The sequence below is a fragment of the Periophthalmus magnuspinnatus genome, chromosome 20 (assembly GCF_009829125.3).
Source record: "Periophthalmus magnuspinnatus isolate fPerMag1 chromosome 20, fPerMag1.2.pri, whole genome shotgun sequence".
NCBI classification, from domain to species: domain Eukaryota; kingdom Metazoa; phylum Chordata; class Actinopteri; order Gobiiformes; family Gobiidae; genus Periophthalmus; species Periophthalmus magnuspinnatus.
This window is the reverse complement of record NC_047145.1, coordinates 12,000,046-12,020,883: the sequence shown is the minus strand read 5'-3', so window position 1 is coordinate 12,020,883 and position 20,838 is coordinate 12,000,046. Positions and strand designations below refer to the sequence as shown.

General features: G+C 39.5%; 1 protein-coding gene across 1 annotated transcript; it reads left to right on the top strand.

Moving 5' to 3' along the window:
- The first annotated feature begins 3,757 nt into the window (after window positions 1-3,757).
- On the top strand, window positions 3,758-10,862 carry LOC117388496 (inositol monophosphatase 1-like). Its single transcript, XM_033986051.2, has 8 exons — window positions 3,758-4,101; window positions 4,873-5,006; window positions 5,520-5,624; window positions 5,826-5,871; window positions 6,065-6,173; window positions 6,802-6,910; window positions 6,990-7,141; window positions 9,272-10,862. The coding sequence occupies exons 1-8, from the start codon at window positions 4,039-4,041 to the stop codon at window positions 9,382-9,384; spliced, it is 831 nt and encodes a 276-aa protein (XP_033841942.1). The 5' UTR covers window positions 3,758-4,038; the 3' UTR covers window positions 9,385-10,862.
- The last annotated feature ends 9,976 nt before the right edge of the window (window positions 10,863-20,838 follow it).

The window sequence follows — 20,838 nt, the reverse complement described above, 5'->3', positions numbered from 1 at the left end:
TTGGTAACATGAATGGCAATGCAGTCGAGAAACAAAAAATACTAAGGATCACATGATAAAATAAGCTCTGTCCACTGGAGATAATGTAATATGACCAAATAGGCTAAAGGATTGCGTTCACGTGACACCACCACATTTATACTCACCCCACAGTTGAAAATCCAATAAATAAATAGACATTTTTCTCTTTTTTGGTTAAAGGCATAGTATGTATCTTTCTGGAGGGGCCATGATTACATAGAAATACAAAGATAAAACCATACTTCGAAACATTCTCCATGGACATAGATCCAGAGTATGACATACAAAGTAAGATTAAAGCCAAAGGAATAACATTTCCATGGAAACAAGAAGAAAGAGTAAGTAAGAGTTGGGTTTATGGAGATGCAAGCCCGCTCAGAGTAAAGACACTGTGCACTAAACACATCCATAATGAAAAAAACATGCTTTTATAATAGTCATTTGGCAAAATTGTTACATGCTTTAGCTTTAAATTGTAGTGATTGGTTTTCTTGTTGAGAGCTTCCTTCTAAAGTAGTATTATAAGTGACAATGTATTATTTTCTTATATTTAAACTGTTATTGTAGGCAACGCAATTTAAGTTACCACAGCTAATTAGTCAAATGGCATCATTTATAAAACAATTAAGCTGCACCTCTGTACTTGCGATTATCAAAACAATTCAGACTCTGGGTCATATATGTTGGGTTAAAAAATGTCACATAGCCATTTCCAACAAATGAGCAACAATTACTTAAAAATAATATTACTCAAGTAGAAGTACAAAGTAGTGGCCCGACAAAATTACTTAGAAATGTTACAGTTTAATAAACTGATACTAAACACCTACTTTATGTCTAAAACTATAAACCTTCTAGTAATGGTCCAGAGTTAAAGGGTGGTTTGTGGTCGTGTAATATCTTCCTACTTTCAACTTCAAAGGGCACGTTTAGCACTCAAAAACACATGCAGTGCTGCCCTCTGCTGGGGATGCTTAACCCTCTCCAGGCAGGCGTTGCAAATTTGCAACCACTAATTGCCAATTACCTAATTACTCCACATCTATATTTTTTTAGCCTTTTTTACTCAGAAGTTGCACTGCAGGACTTAGTTGTGCATTAGCAACAAACAGTTTCCCAATTGCTCACCAGATGTCAGCACTGTCTCTCTTCCAACATGTCTGTCTGCATGGTTTTACTGAAACGGATTTTCTAGGCATCAATTTCATGTAAGTATCACTACCAACCTCCATTATTTTGAAACCAAAAATGCATAAGATAAATTATGAATAAATATAGATACAGTGCATGCCAATTAGTAGATTTTATGTCTTTCAGGTTTTTTCCCAGGGGCAGCTCTATTTCAACGTTGTAGATTTGCAACATATTCCCGGACAGGTACCAATGGCTGCCACATGCTTTATCTACTAGTTTGCCCATATTTTGAGCAACAGTTTATACTAGAGTTATTTTCCTATCACCATTGTTTACTTGTTACTTTGAGGTGTCATTGAGGTTATATCCTATGGAAAATGAAATAATTTTGAGTGAATTTACAAACTATCAGAAGCAGATTTGATCAAAAGCAATGGCATATATGTTGTTCATTTGACTGTGCAATGAGGAAAACTGATGTAGCCTAAATTCCATGGCACATTTAATAGTATAGTTCTTTGTTTGAGCTTTTTTTGGCAAACAATCTTACAGAATACTCTTTTTGCAGGATTTGCAGTGCGTTATGGCAGGCCGATGAAGATTTTCAGTCAGGGAAGCCACTGAGTTTGCCTTCTACGTGGGGCCTTATCTGACACAGAATCCAATTTTCGATCCAGATTTTGCTCCTGAAGTATACGAGTCTGACCATGATGATGATGACCCAGTGGCAGCAATAGCAAGAGCTAATCCCAACCACCTTCATATTGAAATTCATAACGTACATGCAGACAGTGACACTGAGTTACCAGATGACGATAAACCTCAGCCAGGCCCAGCTCCAGTAAACAAAGGTTTTTCTTGGAGGCAGAGGAACCCCCCAGCAGCTGACATAGACTCTTCATTCCAAGGACCTTCGTTCTCACCTCCACCAGACGAAATACCAAGTCCAAAGTGGTATTTTGATCACCAATACCCTGGTATTTTCATGGACAAATCCGTGTTCGAAAATTATTTTTCACCAATCTAACCTGTATGCAGTTATGAAGAATGGGCTGGAACTCAAAACAGCCCCATCTGAAATGGAGTAATTCATTGGTTTACACATCTTGATGACCGTAGTATGTATGCCATTGTACCGCCTGTACTGGCAGGCGACAACACGATACAACCAATTGCAACAGTCATGGGACATCTACCACCGTCATCTCACAGAAGAAGGAGAAGTATATGCCGCTTCTTGACGTCCGTGCCCAAGTTGTAGATGCCCTCATCAAGGTTGGAAACCAGGCTGACTTGAACAGCAGAAAAAGAGGACAACCATCATTGGAAGATGCTCCAGAACCCCATCAAGCTGCCCCACCTCCACCTCCACTTCGAAGGATGATTGTGCCATGGGATGTCATCAGACTATACAGATTCAATCATTTTCTCATCCTTGCTGATAAATGTGGACGATGCAGACTGTGCAAGAATGGTTGCACACAAATGGCCTGCCTGAAGTGCAAATTACTTTTGTGCTATACAAAAGAAAAAAAAAAGTTTCTTGGAGTATCACACGAAAAAGTTATATATACCAAGTTGTTTTGACTGTTGTTCTGCCACTGTAAAGCACTTTGAAACATTGTTTTGAAAAGTGGTATACAAATAAATTTAGTGTTACTATCATATTCAGTCTTGTGTTAATTTACTACACCGGGCCAATGTTGCAAATTTGCAACATCCCAGAATGCATTGCATGTGAAGATTTCTCTCAAAAAAAAGTCAGGATTGTATATTACTACCCCATATGATAATTTTCCCCAAATATCAGATTTTTCCTGTTACTAAAACTTAATTTGAGCCTGAGAGGGTTAAAATGGCATTCACAGTCAGAAGTAAAAATTCCAGGCAATGCAAAAGTAAATACATAACATAAAACACACAAAAAAGAAATAATATCAATAAAAAGTATAAATAAAGCAATAATAATAATAATAACAATAATCTATATAAATAAAATAAAGATCACGTGTTACACCCCCACGCGTTTGTAGTTTTCGTTCCACTTAACTCTCCGCTGCTAGACGGTATTAGTAATTAAATCATCCACCAAATAACATTTTAATATTTGAACAGGTCCAAAGAACGATTTCTATTTTTAAGTCGTTTTAGATCAACAATGCTGTTTTCAATTAACAAAATGTAAAATAAAGATCTAGGCCTACGAATGTTATAGTTTAATACAAAACACATCTAAAAAGCACACGTCTTCTTTAACAGACCATTATTAGGAAGTTTATTGTTTAAGGTCATAAAGGCCAGTGGTTTGTGGTCATGTAATAACTTCCTCTGGTCATACTGGCAACTTCAAAGTGCACATAGTGGCACATTTAGCAGTTAAAATGCTGCAATGCTGCCCTCTGCTGGGATTGTTTAACATGGCATTCACAGTCAGAGCAAGTGACAATTTCATGCAAAAATAAATAAATCGTAAAACATACAAAAAATAAAATACATAATATAATAACAATAAAATTCAAAAATAAAGCAAAGAAAAAAAAAATCTATTATTTTTTTTTCTTACCATGTGATATTATCTGACCAATCAGATCACGCGTCACACCCCCACGCATTTGTAGTTTTCATTTTACTTAGCTCTCCGCTGCTAGGCGGTATGAGTGATTAAATCTTCTACCAAATAACATTTTAGTATTCAGAAAAGCTCTACATCTTTGTGCTTATTGTAGTCACTGTTTGGCAGCACACGATCGCGTAGTCACTGCTATTATTCGCGAAAAAAAGCTCATAGCTAGCATCCTGTAAGCTAGTTTAGCTTTCAACTCTTTCATTTAACCATAAAAAAGGCTTATAAATTGCTCTTGTAGCCCACTTTACCTGTTGAATATGAGCGATCCATGGCAGGAATGTATGGACTACTGTGTGGAAGTAACAAAACGAGCGGGACAGGTAAACTTTATTATTTATTTTCATAATACTACTTGAGAAACCTACAGTTGAATTGACAAAACATGGAAAAGTAGGCAATGCTGATTTTTGGGGTAATTATACTAGGCATGTCACAAAACTAAATTTGAAGTGCATTTATTGCTGAAATAAATGAAGTGAAGCAGATAAGTGAAGCAGAATTATCCCCCAAGTATTCTAAACGTACAGTATTATTAAAAATATGAGCTGCAATAAAAAAAAATGTCAGAAAGCAACACTTGTATAATTAGTTTGCATCTATAATGAGTCATAGAAGTTCATAAAACAACCTTCTACAGTTCAAGTTGTATCATAATACGGAAAAATATCCAAAGATCTCAAATTAGTACAAAGAAAAAGTCCTCACAATAAATATTGACTCCCAAAAATTGTGCCATCTATCATGTATCGAACAATAAGTTGACAGTAAGTATCGTGACAGACCTAAATTGTACTGCACTTGTAATTAAGTGAAATTCTAGCCATGTAATTTTAATCAGTTTTACACTTTTCAATGATCAAGTTTTGTTTAAAAGTGTGGTCTAAACCGCTTCTTCCATATAGTTAAAATGTAGTAATTAGCCTATTACTTTTACTTAAGTAAATTTTTTACTTGCAATTGGGTGCGTTATTACCCAATTAACACTATTCACTAGATTGGGTTAGAATCAGTGGTGAAAAAAAAGTACTAAAAAAATTGTACGCATGCAAAAGTACAGTTATGTATCTATGCATGTCCTCTTTCTTTGGCAGGTGATCCGTGACGCGTTGCAGAAGGACATCGACATCATGGAGAAGAGCTCACCGGTCGACCTGGTGACGGAGACAGACCAGAAAGTGGAGCAGCTCATTATCTCATCCATCCGTGAAAAGTACCCCTCGCACAGGTACAAATATGGGCAAAGAGCGCAGCACTTTCACAGCAGTAGTGAGGGGAAAAGAATTTTACTAAATAGTACCACTGTCTGCAATGAGCTGATTCGAATGCCTTAACTGCAACTTGCCAGCAATTCAGTTCAAGTCTTACCTAATTATGATTTTTCCATTTAAATGCTTCCTCTATTGTTTAAATTATTGCATCTTATTCAGTCCCAATTAGAGGTCAACTGACATTTTTTTTCATGGTCGTAGCTGAGAAACCGATTTCTGACCTGATTTGTAGGGCTGATTTTGATCATTTTCCCAAATTATGCATTAAAGATTTATTCCAAACTCAACGACAGCCATTTTCACCATAATCCTATAAAAGAGCTGTGTAGTCACATTTTGTGCAGTTATCTCTTTCTGTTTTAAAAATAAGCTAGTATAAATGTAGCAGTAGTGGCAGAGGATTACCAAATCTGCTTTACTATGGAATTTAGTGGACCCATCTATCACCAACTATACCCTCTTATTTAAAGCTTCATAGGTGAGGAGTCTGTTGCTGCAGGAGCCCCTAGCATTCTGACCGACAACCCCACCTGGATCATCGACCCCGTGGATGGCACCACCAACTTCGTGCACAGGTACCATTAGCATACACCATCGTAACAACCATTAACAACCACGATAACATTGACTTTTCCCTATCTGTGCTAGTCTCTCCACTATTTTTATCTTTTAATTAGCTTCACTTGTGGAAAATTAGCCCAGCTTGATGAGTCCGGATTTGTGATTGAAATTGATTCCCGTGAGTTTTCATTCATTCCACTTTTACTTTTGTGCAGGTTTCCCTTCGTGGCCGTGTCCATTGGTTTCACTGTTAAGAAAGTGGTAGGTCTTATTGTTATGAATGAATATTAAATAGCACTGTATCTTGTAATTACAGGCATACTTCATGCTATAATTGTTGAAAAGAACTGTGTTTGAATTCACAGTTAAACCCACTCTCTCTCATTAAAAAGCTGTTCTATTCTTAGCCCCCCTCCTCCGTGCTTTGCTAATTTCCTTGCATTTCTTCTGGCAGATTGAGTTCGGTATTGTGTACAGCTGCGTGGAAGATAAAATGTACACAGCCAGGAGAGGCAAAGGAGCCTTCTGCAATGGGAATCCTATCAAAGTGTCTGGACAACAAGGTAATATGGAGAAAAGGTAATGCTATATGTTATAGTGATGCAGTGAGGGGCAGAGTCCAGCAGGTGGTGACAAGAGCACATGGAAGTTTGACCAAAGAGCCGATGATAAAATGCACTCTAATTTATGTTTACATATTTTTGTTTGAGCTTGTTTAATGACTCCCTTGAAAAAGAGATCTGCAAATCTCGATGGGATTATCCAGGTAGAGTAATTACCACTAATTGATTTGAAAATGTACATAAATACATTTGAATCCGCAGTATGTATCTTTTTAGCCAAAAACAGAATAAAATAAAAGCTTGTTTTTTCAGTTTGGTTGTGTCTATTGACCTGAAAAACATGTGCCCTTACTGTGAGCAAGCTCGCATTTCCACAAAGAGACTCTTATTTGACCTGGAGGAAATGTTTCCATGGAAATGTTCCTTTATTATAATCTTACACAGCATTAAACTTTATCTGTCGCCATGGAGACTGTTCCCAGGTATGGTTTTAACCTTCTGTTTCCACGGAATCATGCAGGTGACATGCCACCTTCAGAAAGTTGCATACTGTATCTTTAAATACAATTAACCTGTCATAAATTACAAAAAACATTTTTTTGAATTCCAATTCTTCTCTCATTGATAGATATCAAGAAGTCTCTGGTGCTGACTGAAATCAACTTCAAGAAGGACGTAGAGCAGTTCAACACAATGATGAATAATGTCAAGACTATCCTCACCATCCCTGTACATGGGTAAGCAGCAGACAATCCCATCTGCCCAGGCACTTCTCCTATCTGTCCATATTTAAATGCTTTCTCTGCCCCTCTCTAGGATCCGCTCTCCTGGCAGCGCTGCGATCAACATGTGCCTGGTGGCCTGTGGCTCTGCAGATGCGTACTACCACATGGGCATCCACTGCTGGGACATGGCAGGGGGGGCCGCCGTGCTGACTGAAGCAGGGGGAGTTATCATGGATATATCAGGTGAGGAAAAACGGTTTATCATAATTTAATCACAGTGCAAATTCAGAATAAGCAAATTAATGTAAACATGTTAAAAATTGGCTAAGACTATAGTTTAGACCACGAAAATACATGTGATTCCTGTATTTGTTAAGCAGTCTCTTATCCTGTCTGATTTCAAAGGTAATAACTGAACATGTGGTCCTACTGGTTTTAAATGATAATTTATTTGTTTCTTTATTTAATTCGAACATGTATAGGAAAATTATATCAAGACTAGACACATGACAAAGAAAACCAACCAATAAAGATGATTCATAATCCTACATAAATACATACATGTTCCAAAAGAATTGGGTGGAAGTATAAACTTGTTTAGTCCCACCCATTTTTCCAAATGTTAACCGGGGATGCCAGGACAACAGCCGACTATCAGAGAGCCATTTTGTGTTTATTGCTGGTTTAAGTTGTAGGACATGACAGTGCAAAGTGAGAAGCTCGTTCAGCCTTCTGATTGAATAACCGGATTAAGAACACAAAGGTTTAAAAATGTATATATTTCTATTGTTCTTAAAATCTGAGAACATAGATAATATTTATTAAATATCCCCTACAAACATGTACTGAAATGCGATGTTTGTGTTGGTTTAGCAGTTCATTTTTTAGTCTTTCCTTCAAAGTTATTACTCATGGAATGAGTTCAAAATCTATACCGATTCTCAAAATTGCTAATATAATTTCAGTGCTTATCAGAAAAATTACAATTCAATCTTTTCATTACAAAATGAATCAGCCCTTACACAAACTCCAAACTTTTCAGAATTTACAAAAAGCCAAGCAGTGGGCATTTGGAGATTGTTTACTGAGAACAAAGGCGAAGGGACACGGCTGCTCCTTCAGTGCAAACACATTATTAATGTTTATGAATTATTTATCCTCTCTAATTCTTGTTGTTATTGGATTTCGCCCCCTCTGCCCAGCTGCATGTGGAACACAGCGAGACGCAAACAGCAGCTGGGGACTTTGTACTTGAAACAGGAAGCAGCCAGGGCTTAGCAAACAGGATCTGAGACAAGGCCACGCTTTGTGAAATACAACTAGTCCCTTAGATGCTGCAAAGATGCAACATTACAATAGGCAAAAGGAAATCTGTCTGTGTTATGCTTTCATGTTAAAGTGACACATTCTTTTTATTTCTGAACATAAGATAAAAACATAGTTGTATCTTAATAAAGGTTCACTCCTGGAGATAGTAATGCTTTGCCTGGAATGTTCCACAGTATAGCATTAATTTAACCTCTGATATAGACTAAGAGGCAGAGGTGGGTAGAGTAGCTAAAAATTGTACTCAAGTAAGAGTTACTTTGTTTAATAATAATTAAGTAGAAGTACAAATGTTCAAATAATTTAATATTGTCAGCATAAAGCTTTTACAGAAATGTTACTCAAGTAGGAGTAAAAGTATGCTGCTAGAAAAGTACTTGATGTCTTTAAAAAGTTACTCAAGTAAATGTAACTGAGTATTATCCTCCTCTGCAAACAGGTTATGCCAGTCCAAGTTACAATTTATGATCTGCGGAGAGGCGATCTCACAGTAGGAATGTAATAAAATCAACTGTTACAAAAACAGCAACAACATTTCCATGGAGACATCAGATGGTGTATAAAAGGCACACAGTTACTATAGTATAAATATTACTTTTTTTTGCCTGGTTTAGTTTTTTAGTTGTCAGTTTTGACACAATTAGGCTAAAAAAAAAAAAAGAATTCCAAAACTGACTGAAAACCTACTGGGAGACAATTATTCCTACCTGGGTCAGTGAAATGTGCTTCTATTGTTACAGTTACTACTCTGTTGCTGTAGACACATTTTTAAAGAAATATTTTTAGATGGTAGCTCTAAATGATTAAAATTGTAATATGGGAAACAAGTTCCACGAAAAGGACAAAAAAAACGATCCCTTTATTTTTTCATTTCATAACTGTTCAATCTACCATTTTAAAATTCTGAAAAACCCAGACGCATGGTTGGAGGTGAACAAGCACTTACCTCACACCTTCAATGGTAGTCAATCTTACCATATAACAAAAATTATAGGGTGTGGTATCTGCCTGATTGCCCTCCCTGACTCTCTCCATCTCCTCTTGCAGGCGGGCCTTTCGACCTGATGTCTCGCAGGTTGATTGTGGCCAGCAGCAGAGCCATCGCAGAACGCATCGTCAAGGAGATAAAGGAGTTTCCAGTCGGGAGAGACGACCAGTGAAAACCTCGGCCTGCCAATCACGTACTGTATTCAAACGCTGTTCAGAAATGCCTTTACCATTACTGCATATGGCAAGTTTTCATGTTGTTCTAATCATCACTTGGTTTGGTAGGATAGTACTTATACATATTTATCATATCAATTAAGTGTCAGTTTGTGGAAAAAAGTTGAAGAAATACAGGAAGTAGCAGTGAGTTCTAAAAGGCAATACCTCCACCTATGTCGTCATCTGCACCAAAAATTCCATCCAAAATAGAGGAAATTTCCGCATGAGGAAGGTATTTGTCTGGCAGATTAAACATTGATTTAATAAAATAAAGATGTGATGTATTTTTATTAGTCTAATCATAACTATTGTGGAAATTAGATTAGGGTATATCTCTATCTAGGTTTAAAGTTTTGATTACTTTTATAGCAGAAATAAAAGAGGGGATACATTTATTTGATACATGGGAATTAGGGGCAACCCCAGAGGAGTCTAAATTGAGAAAGTTAAATTTGTGAAATCTGTGAAAGTGGGTGTTCTTGGAAGTGGTCATTTGCAGATAGAACCATCTAATTTTGAAAAAGCATAATTCATTTGGAGTTACAAGGTTCTTATCTTCAAAGCATGCCCAAAACAAGAACTTATGTTCTAGTTGTTAACTTAATTCAATGTTTTAGAAAATATTCTACATATTTAAAAATCAAATGTGAAATATTTTGGCAAAATTTAACCAGTATTTTAAAAGATTAAACATATTATCAGCTATCATCAGCTCTAATCCAGAAACACTTTTACAAAATACATAAAAATGGATCTGAAATTTGGGCTTAAATGCTGTCTTCTGTAACAGATCAACAATGGACTGGCAACATTACAAATCAGTTGACTGTGATCAATTTAAATTTATTCTGTGTTTAGGCAAATAGAACTTCATAAAACAAAGTTAATCTTTAACATTGCATCTGTTTTTGCTCATAAAATCCTCAAACAAGCACCAAACTCCATAAAATGTTGATATAGTGTACAGTAAGCAGCCGGGAACAAGAATATATGAATAAATCAATGTTGACAAAAATGTCAGATAGACCCTTACCTTCTAAGAGGACGTCCTTGTTTACAGTGGCTAGCTGTCATGGCCAACGCAGGAAGTCAGATTTAAAATTTTAAAGATATTTCTGTCATGCATACAAATAATCACATCTTCGGAATTACTTATTTTATAAATTTAACCTCTTGCAAAACAGGATGTTTTTGAACACTTTTTAGCTTGTAGACATGTTTCTAGTGAGTTATTGGACAAATGATGCTGTATTTGTCAAATATGGATTGAATTGTATAAAGATGTATAATTGCTGGATATTGTCATGGCACATTTTACAATTGTATTCTTAATGATTTGCCGTATTTAAGTTGTGTTTGTGAGAAGAAGGTTTGTTTTTTCTTTTGTAGTTTATTGAAAATGAGAACTCTAGGATAAGTAGTTTCATGACAGCCTAGAAGTTGCACTTTGTAACTTTTTTGGTGGAGTATCCAGAGCCTGCTTGTCACCTCGGAGATTCAATTCAATTCAATTCAATTTATTTTTGTAATGCCCAAAATCACAACAACAGTTGTCTCGAAGGGCGTTCATGTTTTGGTTGATGGGGGAAACCGGAGTACCCGGAGGAAACCCATCCTGGGCGACCCAGGGATCGAACCAAACCTTCTTGCTGTGAGGCATGAGTGTTGCCACTCAGCCACTGTGCTGCCTATACACAAAAACAAACAGGAAAATCAAACAACAGGAAAAATCAGACAAAACAAGAAAAATCGGACAGGGAGGGGGGCGGAGGAGGCCCAGGCAAGGAGGAGGAAGACCAGGCGAGGAGGAGGAAGACCAGGCGAGGAGGAGGAAGACCAGGCGAGGAGGATGAGAGCCGGGCGAGGAGAGGAGACTTTGAAGTAGTTGAGGTCCATAGGCTCCAGTTTTTCTGTGAATGGGGTGGTACCTGGGGCAGTCATTAGATGCCAGGGGAGTCTGCCACCTTTGCTATATGGTGTGCAACAAGGTAGCACACCATAGTCAAATCCCAAAATTCCACTTAAGACGTATGAAGTCTAAGCCCAAATAATATGCAACTGAGCTTTTAACGACAGTGTTATTATGATATGGTTAAAGATGATAAGGCAGTTCCTTGTATTTGTGCATAATATCAGACAGACACTTAACTGTCATTAAGTCAGTGCAGTTTGAAAACAACACCTTACCATTCTCCACACGGCCGCAGGAAGAGTGAGGGAGAGATTGATAACAGTTGTTTAGTTACATTTAGGCATTTACTCAAGGGTTCTCTGAAAAGCAATAGAAACTTTATAAGGAACTTTTCAAACAATCTTTTAGTGGTCAGAATTCTGATGACTATAGTTTAAGGTAGTGCTGGAAATTGTGAAAGAATTCTAATGTGTAGTACAATATTAATGAAGTCTGATCCAAAGTGACCCTAAAGAGGAAGTAAAACACGTCACAAAATGACGTTAAGTTAAAAAGAAAATAGCATCATTATTAAGATGCACAATAGACACACAAAACCTTGACAGTGAGCCGTTTCAATGGGAGAAAAGACCAGACGGGTTCATTTGAACTCAAACTATCTGCGCTAGAAAAAGCACTACACTGCAGAATAGAACATGAATCGAAGTTAATAATTCAAATTAAAGCTATTTGTTTATATATTTTTGGGTTTAGACCAGGATTGGGTTTTTAAAATTTAAACATAGCTTGTAACTTTCCTGTCACCATTTCCTTATCCACGTTTTTATGTTTTTTATTATTATTTTATTATATATTTTGTAGCCATGTTTTTTTTTTTTTTTTTTTTTTTTTCATTAATTGATTCAATATCAGCACAAACCCATTCCATGAGCCATCGTCATGGAAATGTGACATCACCTGTTGCGTTTCCATGAGCCATCGTCATGGAAATGGGACAACACCTTGCTTTCTGACATCATCAAGCAAGGTTTTAAGGCAAAGACAGACAGTAAAGTACTTCATTTTACAGAAGCATTCGAGCCGATCGCCACAAACTACAGAGCTGAGACTCAGTAAGACAAAGACAATGGAACAAATGAACAAGATGTCTGCCTTTCACCAGTGGAGGAGCCAGAGAGCCGCTTCCCAAAAACCATACTCCAAACCAACTGGGAGGAGTGGTTTAGGAAAAAAGACTCTCACAATGCAGGTTTATGCACCACCTGCCATTATTCAGAAACAGAAGATGGCAAAAATGATGGATGAACTGATGTCTGCGATGGAGAACCTAACCATCTCTAAAGGCCTCAGTCTGAAGGGCAGGGGATACTGGCAGGTGCCTACCTGCTCAGTGACAGAGCAGAAACCAGACCAGAGACATAACAGCTTCATGGAGTCCTTGATTCAAAAAGGCTACATCCATAAGCGCCAAGAGCAGAGGAGAGCCAATCGAATCCACAAGAAACAACGGAAACATAGATGTTTCAACAAGGACATCGTGAAGCATTACAAGCAGCGATCAGTCCAGAAGCTGCGGATCAAACAGAGGCAGACTCAGCATCAGCAGAGACCTGCTCAGCCTCAACCTCAGTCTCAGCCACAGCAGAGACAGAGACCTGCTCAGCCTCTGACTCAGCCTCAAACTCAGCCCCAGCAGACGAGAGCCCATCAAATCCACAAGAAACAACGGAAACATAGATGTTTCAACAAGGACATCGTGAAGCACTATAAGCAGCGATCAGTCCAGAAGCTGCGGATCAAACAGAGGCAGACTCAGCGTCAGCCGAGACCTGCTCAGCCTCAGTCTCAGCCTCAGCAGAAACAGAGACCTGTTCAGCCTCCGACTCAGCCTCCGACTCAGCCTCCGACTCAGCCTCAGTCTCAGCCTCAGCAGAAACAGAGACCTCCTCAGCTTCTGACTCAGCCTCAAACTCAGCCCCAGTGGACAAGAGCCAATCAAATCCACAAGAAACAACGGAAACATAGATGTTTCAACAAGGACATCGTGAAGCACTACAAGCAGCGATCAGTCCAGAAGCTGCGGATCAAACAGAGGCAGACTCAGTCTCAACCTCAGTCTCAGCCTCAGCAGAGACAGAGACCTGCTCAGCCTCAACAGATTCAGCCTCAGCCTCAGAGACAGCCTCAGCCTCCACAGAGACCTGCTCAGCCCAGAGATTTGGTCATCGAAGTCCAACTTCAGGACCCCCTCCAAGACAGGAGCGTGAGGTTCCAGGAGACTACTGGACACGCTGTCCGAGGTCCCAGGAGAAGTAGCAAGTGGAGGGCCAGGAGAGGGCAATATGACAAAAGGAACTTCCAGAAGAACCACCCGGAGAGGACAGGAATGGTCCAGGAGACGTTCTACAAGCAAAACCATTACAAAAAAAGTAGAACGTTCAGGAAAGGAGCCCAGAATGGCTGGACCCACTGAAGATCCTTCCAGACCAATAACTAAGTCTCCACTCGTTCATGAGACTTTCAACTTAATGCAAAATAAATAAAAAATTTTTATTGCAAATAAATGTTTTATTTTATCTAATGCACTATTAATGCTACAACAACTACTTCAACCACACAATTTAATATTACAACTCCAAATACTGTGAGACTGAAATACTTCACCCAACACTGTTACTTTACTTAAAATAAACAAATTGACAAAGAATAATCAATAAACATCACTCACATATTGAATTTTAAAGTTTTATATTTTAAGCCAACACATACCTGTCAAATACCAAGGGTTAGTGTTCGAAAGTAGTTCCAAAAGCCTGAAGTAAATGTTTTGTTCCCTCATTTCACTACGACTGAAAAACTCTTTATTTTACCATGAACAAGAACAAAAACAACAGCTTTTCCAGAACTATGTCTATTCAAAACGAGGCCAAAGTCCAGCAGAGGTGGTAAAGTAGCCAAACATTGTACTCCAGTCAGAGTAATGTTTCTTCTATATAATATTACTCAAGTAGAAGTACAAAGTAGTAGTCCAGGAAATTACTCAAGTAAGAGAAAAAAAGTATATTGGAAAACTACTACTCAAGTAAGAGTATCAGACGTAACATCTGAATTTTATTTTAATTTGAAGGACAAAACATAAAGCACAAACTCTGTTTTCTTCAAAGGATAGACTCAAAAACAGAAAAACTAAATCATATCTGATGCTAGAAACACAAACATTCAGATCATCTCATATTGTCAACATAAAGCTTTTGTCACTTGTAGACTTTACTCAATTCAATTGGTTTTATTTTTGTAACGCCCAAAATCACAACAACAGTTGTCTCGAAGGGCGTTCATGTTTTGGTTGATGGGGGAAACCGGAGTACCCAGAGGAAACCCATCCAGACACGGGGAGAAACATGAAAAACTCCACACAGAAAGGCCTGGGCGACCCGGGGATCGAACCAAACCTTCTTGCTGTGAGGCATGAGTGTTGCCACTCAGCCACCGTGCTGCCTACACACAAAAACAAACAGGAAAATCAAACAACAGGAAAAATCAGACAAAACAAGAAAAATCGGCCAGGCGAGGAGGAGGGAGGGGGGCGGAGGAGGGCCAGGCGAGGAGGAGGAGAGCCGGGCGAGGAGGATGAGAGCCGGGCGAGGAGGAGAGGGAGGCGGGTGGAGGAGGGCCAGGCGGGGAGGAGGAGAGGGTCCAGCTGTCATCGGGGCATCTGAAAGAGTTACACTCCACAGGGGGAGTGGGACAGGGGACAACATGTGAATAGCATTGCTGATGAGAAAATAGGAGGAAGCAGAGGATAGTGCTCAGGTACTTCCCCCAGCTAGTTATCTCCTACTGCAACCTATCTTATCCCGGGTTTTAATGTCCCTAACTCCCTCACTAAGTAACCTGGTCATAAGCTATACCGAAGAGGAAGGTTTTAAGCCTGGTCTTAAATACAGAGACTGTGGGGGCCTGTTTAACATCAGCAGGGAGTTGATTCCATAGCACAGGAGCTTGGTAACTGAATGCCCTCCCTCCCACTGTACTTTTGGACACTCTAGGAACCACTAATAGTCCTGCATTCTGAGAGCGGAGTGCTCTGTTTGGCTGGTACAGGACAATGGCATCTTGCAGATAGGATGTGGCCATACTGTTTAGGGTTTTGTATGTCAGAAGGAGGACTTTGAATTTGATTCTAAGCTCGACAGGAAGCCAGTGCAGATATTGTAGTACAGGACTGATGTGGTCTCTTCTTTTAGTTCCTGTTAGGACTCTGGCCGCTGCATTTTGGGCCAACTGGAGGCTCCTTATAGTACTTTTGGGGCAGGCGGCGAGCAGAGAATTACAGTAATCAAGTCTGGAAGTAACAAATGCATGAATGAGTTTTTCAGCATCGTTTTTAGGTAAAATATTTCAAATTTTAGTTATATTTCGCAGGTGAAAGTATGCGGTTTTACAAGCTAAGTTTATATGGGCTGTGAATGAGAGATTTTGATCCAATAGGACTCCAAGATTTTTTACAGTAAGACGAAAGAATTCTAATGTGTAGTACAATATTAATGAAGTCTGATCCAAAGTGACCCTAAAGAGGAAGTAAAACACGTCACAAAATGACGTTAAGTTAAAAAGAAAATAGCATCATTATTAAGATGCACAATAGACACACAAAACCTTGACAGTGAGCCGTTTCAATGGGAGAAAAGACCAGACGGGTTCATTTGAACTCAAACTATCTGCGCTAGAAAAAGCACTACACTGCAGAATAGAACATGAATCGAAGTTAATAATTCAAATTAAAGCTATTTGTTTATATATTTTTGGGTTTAGACCAGGATTGGGTTTTTAAAATTTAAACATAGCTTGTAACTTTCCTGTCACCATTTCCTTATCCACGTTTTTATGTTTTTTATTATTATTTTATTATATATTTTGTAGCCATGTTTTTTTTTTTTTTGTTTTTTTTTTCATTAATTGATTCAATATCAGCACAAACCCATTCCATGAGCCATCGTCATGGAAATGTGACATCACCTGTTGCGTTTCCATGAGCCATCGTCATGGAAATGGGACAACACCTTGCTTTCTGACATCATCAAGCAAGGTTTTAAGGCAAAGACAGACAGTAAAGTACTTCATTTTACAGAAGCATTCGAGCCGATCGCCACAAACTACAGAGCTGAGACTCAGTAAGACAAAGACAATGGAACAAATGAACAAGATGTCTGCCTTTCACCAGTGGAGGAGCCAGAGAGCCGCTTCCCAAAAACCATACTCCAAACCAACTGGGAGGAGTGGTTTAGGAAAAAAGACTCTCACAATGCAGGTTTATGCACCACCTGCCATTATTCAGAAACAGAAGATGGCAAAAATGATGGATGAACTGATGTCTGCGATGGAGAACCTAACCATCTCTAAAGGCCTCAGTCTGAAGGGCAGGGGATACTGGCAGGTGCCTACCTGCTCAGTGACAGAGCAGAAACCAGACCAGAGACATAACAGCTTCATGGAGTCCTTGATTCAAAAAGGCTACATCCATAAGCGCCAAGAGCAGAGGAGAGCCAATCGAATCCACAAGAAACAACGGAAACATAGATGTTTCAACAAGGACATCGTGAAGCATTACAAGCAGCGATCAGTCCAGAAGCTGCGGATCAAACAGAGGCAGACTCAGCATCAGCAGAGACCTGCTCAGCCTCAACCTCAGTCTCAGCCACAGCAGAGACAGAGACCTGCTCAGCCTCTGACTCAGCCTCAAACTCAGCCCCAGCAGACGAGAGCCCATCAAATCCACAAGAAACAACGGAAACATAGATGTTTCAACAAGGACATCGTGAAGCACTATAAGCAGCGATCAGTCCAGAAGCTGCGGATCAAACAGAGGCAGACTCAGCGTCAGCCGAGACCTGCTCAGCCTCAGTCTCAGCCTCAGCAGAAACAGAGACCTGTTCAGCCTCTGACTCAGTCTCAGCCTCAGCAGAAACAGAGACCTCCTCAGCTTCTGACTCAGCCTCAAACTCAGCCCCAGTGGACAAGAGCCAATCAAATCCACAAGAAACAACGGAAACATAGATGTTTCAACAAGGACATCGTGAAGCACTACAAGCAGCGATCAGTCCAGAAGCTGCGGATCAAACAGAGGCAGACTCAGTCTCAACCTCAGTCTCAGCCTCAGCAGAGACAGAGACCTGCTCAGCCTCAACAGATTCAGCCTCAGCCTCAGAGACAGCCTCAGCCTCCACAGAGACCTGCTCAGCCCAGAGATTTGGTCATCGAAGTCCAACTTCAGGACCCCCTCCAAGACAGGAGCGTGAGGTTCCAGGAGACTACTGGACACGCTGTCCGAGGTCCCAGGAGAAGTAGCAAGTGGAGGGCCAGGAGAGGGCAATATGACAAAAGGAACTTCCAGAAGAACCACCCGGAGAGGACAGGAATGGTCCAGGAGACGTTCTACAAGCAAAACCATTACAAAAAAAGTAGAACGTTCAGGAAAGGAGCCCAGAATGGCTGGACCCACTGAAGATCCTTCCAGACCAATAACTAAGTCTCCACTCGTTCATGAGACTTTCAACTTAATGCAAAATAAATAAAAAATTTTTATTGCAAATAAATGTTTTATTTTATCTAATGCACTATTAATGCTACAACAACTACTTCAACCACACAATTTAATATTACAACTCCAAATACTGTGAGACTGAAATACTTCACCCAACACTGTTACTTTACTTAAAATAAACAAATTGACAAAGAATAATCAATAAACATCACTCACATATTGAATTTTAAAGTTTTATATTTTAAGCCAACACATACCTGTCAAATACCAAGGGTTAGTGTTCGAAAGTAGTTCCAAAAGCCTGAAGTAAATGTTTTGTTCCCTCATTTCACTACGACTGAAAAACTCTTTATTTTACCATGAACAAGAACAAAAACAACAGCTTTTCCAGAACTATGTCTATTCAAAACGAGGCCAAAGTCCAGCAGAGGTGGTAAAGTAGCCAAACATTGTACTCCAGTCAGAGTAATGTTTCTTCTATATAATATTACTCAAGTAGAAGTACAAAGTAGTAGTCCAGGAAATCACTCAATTACTCAAGTAAGAGAAAAAAAGTATATTGGAAAACTACTACTCAAGTAAGAGTATCAGACGTAACATCTGAATTTTATTTTAATTTGAAGGACAAAACATAAAGCACAAACTCTGTTTTTCTTCAAAGGATAGACTCAAAAACAGAAAAACTAAATCATATCTGATGCTAGAAACACAAACATTCAGATCATCTCATATTGTCAACATAAAGCCTTTGTCACTTGTAGACTTTACTCAATTCAATTGGTTTTATTTTTGTAACGCCCAAAATCACAACAACAGTTGTCTCGAAGGGCGTTCATGTTTTGGTTGATGGGGGAAACCGGAGTACCCAGAGGAAACCCATCCAGACACGGGGAGAAACATGAAAAACTCCACACAGAAAGGCCTGGGCGACCCGGGGATCGAACCAAACCTTCTTGCTGTGAGGCATGAGTGTTGCCACTCAGCCACCGTGCTGCCTACACACAAAAACAAACAGGAAAATCAAACAACAGGAAAAATCAGACAAAACAAGAAAAATCGGCCAGGCGAGGAGGAGGGAGGGGGGCGGAGGAGGGCCAGGCGAGGAGGAGGAGAGCCGGGCGAGGAGGATGAGAGCCGGGCGAGGAGGAGAGGGAGGCGGGTGGAGGAGGGCCAGGCGGGGAGGAGGAGAGGGTCCAGCTGTCATCGGGGCATCTGAAAGAGTTACACTCCACAGGGGGAGTGGGACAGGGGACAACATGTGAATAGCATTGCTGATGAGAAAATAGGAGGAAGCAGAGGATAGTGCTCAGGTACTTCCCCCAGCTAGTTATCTCCTACTGCAACCTATCTTATCCCGGGTTTTAATGTCCCTAACTCCCTCACTAAGTAACCTGGTCATACGCTATACCGAAGAGGAAGGTTTTAAGCCTGGTCTTAAATACAGAGACTGTGGGGGCCTGTTTAACATCAGCAGGGAGTTGATTCCATAGCACAGGAGCTTGGTAACTGAATGCCCTCCCTCCCACTGTACTTTTGGACACTCTAGGAACCACTAATAGTCCTGCATTCTGAGAGCGGAGTGCTCTGTTTGGCTGGTACAGGACAATGGCATCTTGCAGATAGGATGTGGCCATACTGTTTAGGGTTTTGTATGTCAGAAGGAGGACTTTGAATTTGATTCTAAGCTCGACAGGAAGCCAGTGCAGATATTGTAGTACAGGACTGATGTGGTCTCTTCTTTTAGTTCCTGTTAGGACTCTGGCCGCTGCATTTTGGGCCAACTGGAGGCTCCTTATAGTACTTTTGGGGCAGGCGGCGAGCAGAGAATTACAGTAATCAAGTCTGGAAGTAACAAATGCATGAATGAGTTTTTCAGCATCGTTTTTAGGTAAAATATTTCAAATTTTAGTTATATTTCGCAGGTGAAAGTATGCGGTTTTACAAGCTAAGTTTATATGGGCTGTGAATGAGAGATTTTGATCCAATAGGACTCCAAGATTTTTTACAGTAAGACGAAAGAATTCTAATGTGTAGTACAATATTAATGAAGTCTGATCCAAAGTGACCCTAAAGAGGAAGTAAAACACGTCACAAAATGACGTTAAGTTAAAAAGAAAATAGCATCATTATTAAGATGCACAATAGACACACAAAACCTTGACAGTGAGCCGTTTCAATGGGAGAAAAGACCAGACGGGTTCATTTGAACTCAAACTATCTGCGCTAGAAAAAGCACTACACTGCAGAATAGAACATGAATCGAAGTTAATAATTCAAATTAAAGCTATTTGTTTATATATTTTTGGGTTTAGACCAGGATTGGGTTTTTAAAATTTAAACATAGCTTGTAACTTTCCTGTCACCATTTCCTTATCCACGTTTTTATGTTTTTTATTATTATTTTATTATATATTTTGTAGCCATGTTTTTTTTTTTTTGTTTTTTTTTTCATTAATTGATTCAATATCAGCACAAACCCATTCCATGAGCCATCGTCATGGAAATGTGACATCACCTGTTGCGTTTCCATGAGCCATCGTCATGGAAATGGGACAACACCTTGCTTTCTGACATCATCAAGCAAGGTTTTAAGGCAAAGACAGACAGTAAAGTACTTCATTTTACAGAAGCATTCGAGCCGATCGCCACAAACTACAGAGCTGAGACTCAGTAAGACAAAGACAATGGAACAAATGAACAAGATGTCTGCCTTTCACCAGTGGAGGAGCCAGAGAGCCGCTTCCCAAAAACCATACTCCAAACCAACTGGGAGGAGTGGTTTAGGAAAAAAGACTCTCACAATGCAGGTTTATGCACCACCTGCCATTATTCAGAAACAGAAGATGGCAAAAATGATGGATGAACTGATGTCTGCGATGGAGAACCTAACCATCTCTAAAGGCCTCAGTCTGAAGGGCAGGGGATACTGGCAGGTGCCTACCTGCTCAGTGA

What these genes read in the sequence shown, in the direction of transcription:
- LOC117388496 (XM_033986051.2), top strand. Translation starts at nt 4,039, where the DNA reads ATGAGCGATCCATGGCAGGAATGTATGGACTACTGTGTGGAAGTAACA. An exon ending in TAACAAAACGAGCGGGACAG is followed by an intron (nt 4,102 to 4,872) that starts GTAAACTTTATT and finishes TTTCTTTGGCAG; the next exon opens with GTGATCCGTGACGCGTTGCA. An exon ending in CAAAGTGTCTGGACAACAAG is followed by an intron (nt 6,174 to 6,801) that starts GTAATATGGAGA and finishes TCTCATTGATAG; the next exon opens with ATATCAAGAAGTCTCTGGTG.